At 50.0% G+C, this 4,879-nt stretch overlaps 1 protein-coding gene across 1 annotated transcript in view; it reads right to left on the bottom strand.

Moving 5' to 3' along the window:
• The window catches only part of slc15a5 (solute carrier family 15 member 5), a 17,702-nt gene continuing 12,823 nt past the window's right edge, over nt 1–4,879 (bottom strand). The window contains exons 7-9 of the mRNA XM_035402242.1: nt 3,305–3,436; nt 1,949–2,063; nt 1–822 (exon numbers count right to left, since the gene is read on the bottom strand). Coding sequence (XP_035258133.1) covers nt 681–822; nt 1,949–2,063; nt 3,305–3,436 — 389 coding nt within the window. The 3' untranslated portion in view covers nt 1–680. The remainder of the gene's footprint in view (nt 823–1,948; nt 2,064–3,304; nt 3,437–4,879) is intronic.

The raw sequence follows: 4,879 nt of genomic DNA, 5'->3' as shown, positions 1-4,879 counted from the left end.
ACTGGCTCATCAGGGTTGGCGATTTTTATCGATCCGTTTTATTACTGTATAACAATAATGTAAGAATGTGCAAAGGCTATATACAGACGTTGCAAAAAGGTTCACATTTAGCGTCATTCACAGCTTTAGCTGTACAGAATAAATACAAACAGACTGTAAGAATAGTACCAGGCTCACATGAACATGTCCGTCACTACTGTACGTAACGCCAGCGTTACAGCCCTCCTGTAGGGGGCGCAGTCACAGGACCGTCTCTATGGACACCAGGGTGTGGGTGGGGTCACAGGACCGTCTCTATGGACACCAGGGTGTGGGCGGGGTCACAGGATGGTCTCTATGGACACCAGGGTGTGGGTGGGGTCACAGGACGGTCTCCATGGACACCAGGGTGAGGGTGGGGTCACAGGATGGTCTCCATGGACACCAGGGTGTGGGTGGGGTCACAGGACGGTCTCCATGGACACCAGGGTGTGGGTGGGGTCACAGGATGGTCTCCATGGACACCAGGGTGTGGGTGGGGTCACAGGACCGTCTCTATGGACACCAGGGTGAGGGTGGGGTCACAGGACGGTCTCCATGGACACCAGGGTGTGGGTGGGGTCACAGGACCGTCTCTATGGACACCAGGGTGTGGGTGGGGTCACAGGATGGTCTCTATGGAGGCCAGGGTGTGGGTGGGGTCACAGGATGGTCTCTATGGAGGCCAGGGTGTAGGAGCGCTCCACGGTGTCGTAGAAACGCAGACACTTCTTGTGCTGGAGGAGCTTCTCAGCGAGGTGGCTCCGCCCCCCCTGCCCCAGCTCCACACTCAGATCACTGTATCTGCAGAGAATAACAGCACAACCCCATTACTGCACAGCCCAGTCCATTACTGCACAGCCTGGTACAGCACAGCCCAGTACAGCACAACCCCATTACTGCACAGCCCAGTACAGCACAACCCCATTACTGCACAGCCTGGTACAGCACAACCCCATTACTGCACAGCCTGGTACAGCACAGCCCAGTACAGCACAACCCCATTACTGCACAGCCTGGTACAGCACAGCCCAGTACAGCACAACCCCATTACTGCACAGCCTGGTACAGCACAGCCCAGTACAGCACAACCCCATTACTGCACAGCCTGGTACAGCACAGCCCCATTACTGCACAGCCTGGTACAGCTCAGCCCCATTACTGCACAGCCCATTACTGCACAGCCTGGTACAGCACAGCCCATTACTGCACAGCCTGGTACAGCCCAGCCCCATTACTGCACAGCCCAGCCCCATTACTGCACAGCCTGGTACAGCTCAGCCCCATTACTGCACAGCCCATTACTGCACAGCCTGGTACAGCACAGCCCATTACTGCACAGCCTGGTACAGCACAACCCCATTACTGCACAGCCTGGTACAGCACAACCCCATTACTGCACAGCCTGGTACAGCTCAGCCCCATTACTGCACAGCCTGGTACAGCACAACCCCATTACTGCACAGCCTGGTACAGCACAGCCCCATTACTGCACAGCCTGGTACAGCTCAGCCCCATTACTGCACAGCCTGGTACAGCACAACCCCATTACTGCACAGCCTGGTACAGCACAACCCCATTACTGCACAGCCTGGTACAGCACAGCCCCATTACTGCACAGCCTGGTACAGCACAGCCCCATTACTGCACAGCCTGGTACAGCACAGCCCAGTACAGCACAACCCCATTACTGCACAGCCCGGTACAGCACAACCCCATTACTGCACAGCCTGGTACAGCCCAGTGACGTACAGAACAGCCTGTAGAGCACAGCTTAGTACAATAGTATATAGCACAGTCTGGTTCAGCTTAACAGATGGTTCATTCAAGCACATTCAGTGTAGCACAGTGCCAAGATAAAATCATACATCCTATAGCACAGTTACATCAGCAGGGCTGAGTTAGGATGGACGCTGTCCTGCTCTCTTACCTGTACGATATTCTCCAGAACACCAGCGTGTTTATCGCCATTAATGCTGCTAGGAGGAAGAAGAACCGCTCCAAGTTTCCGTTTCCGTCGCTCAGACTGTCTGGGTAGAAGTTCCCTAAAACAGAAATCGCAGCACTGCAATTAATATTATTATAATAGTCATATTATTATAGTAGTCGATCCTTACTTCACTCTAGTGTTTCTTTTGCACCTCTACATCATGAACCTATGCACTTGTTGTACGTCACTCTGGATAAGAGCGTCTGCTAAATGCCTATAATGTAATGTAATGTAGTCATATTATTATAATAGTCATATTTATTATAATAGTCATATTATTACAATAGTCATATTATTATAATAGTCATATTATTATAGTAGTCATATTATTATAATAGTCATATTATGATAGTCATATTATTATAATAGTCATATTATTATGATAGTCATATTATTATAATAGTCATATTATTATAGTAGTCATATTATTACAATAGTCATATTATTATGATAGTCATATTATTATAATGGTCATATAATGGTCATATTATTATAATGGTCATATTATTATGATAGTCATATTATTATAATAGTCATATTATAATAGTCATTATTTACTGGGGAGGGAGGGGGGAGCAGGCAGGTCTGCTGAAAGTGCAGCATCAGCATTATCTTTGTGACTAGAGAAGGAAAATGGCTTCATTAAATGGAACCAATCTGTGTTGTTTTCACACCACTGCTCCCGCTGTGTCAGAGAGAGCCTCACAGCATCAGGTGGGACAGTCGTGAGTCCAGGTCGTCCTGAGCAGGGTGTGGCTGCAGGTGTGACTTTCCCCTGAAGCAACTCTGCTTTCATAGAACACTCTCTCTCTCTCTGGCACATGTAAACTGGCTGTCTGAGAGATGCAAGCCATCCGGCATTCTAGAACTCGCCCCCCCCCCCCCCCGCTGACCCCACTGGCTGCTGTGTGTTGGTACTGGAGGTGGTGGTGGTATTGGGGGATGAGGGGGTGGTGGTATTGGGGGATGAAGGGGTGGTGGTGGTATTGGGGGATGAGGGGGTGCGGGGGGGGGATGTTTTTGTTCTTTCCTGAGGTGGTCACCGCCAACAGTGCTCATTCATTTTAGATTATCCCCTCCCCCCCCCTCACCCCCTCCGGTCCATGAGAAAGGGCCAACGTTGACTGGTCCACCAAGGCAGGGAGAGAGAGAGAGAGAGGGAGAGGAGGAGGGAGAGAGAGAGAGGACAGGCTTTGTAGCTGCTGTGGGTGTCCCACGGCAGCCTGTGGAGGAGAGCGAGAGTGGGAGATGGAGAGAAGAAGGGATGGAGGAGGGGTGAGTTCAAACCGTGCGTACCTCCGGAGAGCAGGTAGACCAGCTGGATAATGAGGGCCCCCAGGAAGCAGCCGCCCCCGTAGGAGAGGCTGAGCAGGTTGAGAGAGACCCCTCGCACGCTGCCTGGGGCCAAACGGAACGCGAGCAGGGAACCTGCCGGGGGGGTCGAGAGGGGGGGTCAGCGCACGGTCTCCAGGGCGACAGGCCTATGATTGGCCCAGCCGCACCCCCAGGCTACTGAGGAGATGAACTTGTCTGCTTCAGCAGCGTGCCTCTGCAGGCCAAAGGGCCTTTCGGTCTGTTTGACTAAGAGAGAGAGAGAGAGGCGCTCCGCTCCATGAGAATGAGACACGGGCTGGCTGGGCCTCTCGCTGTGTGGAGGAGTAACTCCACTACATGGCACTCACACATTCTCCAATATACAAGTACAGCCTCTACTTAGTAATATGTTTGGAAAAACCAAAGGCTTGAACGTTTGTTGGTTATAATTCAGAATTTAGTTTGCACAGCAGGTGCTTATGTGCAGGACAGCAAATATTTAATATATTTTGGCAAAGTTTTCGAGTTTGTGTTGTTGTAAGTTTAACTGTCTTAACCCTACAACAGCACAAATGTAATGGGATTTAAACCAATGACCATCTAGCAGCTAGACCACAGCAGCAACCCACAGGTTACAGATCAACTCTGTACTGAATAGATTTTGAATTGTGTGTGAACCCAAACAGACAGGTAACAAAATGGTTCTTCTTGTGCAACTTTGGTTTTGTGGCCTTTGCAGCACACACACACACACACACACGCATTTTGGACTTCACAAAGTCATTAGAAAAGTCCTGTATGCCTGACAGGCCAATTATACACAGAATGATAATTACAGCCATTAATAAAACTCTCTGATCTAACGTATAAAAGATGGATAAGCGGAGGTGATAATTAACTGTAGAGCGCTGTGCTGCCGGCTTGTTTGGCTTTGAGAAGACTCCGAGCGTACGCTTCATTTAAAATGCAGCGCGGATATTACCGAAAGGTACATTTAAAAAACTTACTCACATACGGACCTTCGGAAGGTCCGTATGTGAGTCCGTATGAGTCAAAATAAGATACTGTTTTAGGCCGGGTGAAATATAACGTGCGTAAAAGTAGGTATACATCTGCAGGCACTATATGCACTGTATGTACTGTGTGTGCTATATCGTACTTGCATAAACGCCAACTTGGCATCAACATTGGGGGCCACAGAAATAGAAACAGTTGTTTTATCATATTTATGAATATGAATGAAGATGCAAATGTGCTGAATCGCTGTGCACTGGGGTAGTTAGCCTGATTAGCTCTGAGCACACAGGAGCTTCATGGTGCGCTCTCATGCTGAGTGTGCTGATCGCTCTTTTATTTACTGTAGATTACCTGTGATGTGAGCAGCAGGGATACTGGGGCCGTGGGTGTGGGGGTGCTCTAACAGGGTGGCTGGGTGTGGGGGTGTTGGGGTGCTCTTACAGTCTGGCTGGGTGTGGGGGTGTCGGGGTGTCGGGGTGCTGGGTATGGGGGTGTCGGGGTGCTCTTACAGTCTGGCTGGGTGTGGAGGTGCTGGGTGTG

This window comes from Anguilla anguilla, chromosome 19 (assembly GCF_013347855.1).
Source record: "Anguilla anguilla isolate fAngAng1 chromosome 19, fAngAng1.pri, whole genome shotgun sequence".
In the NCBI taxonomy this organism is placed as follows: domain Eukaryota; kingdom Metazoa; phylum Chordata; class Actinopteri; order Anguilliformes; family Anguillidae; genus Anguilla; species Anguilla anguilla.
Note: the sequence above shows the minus strand (reverse complement) of the source record. Positions and strands in the feature narration are given on the sequence as shown.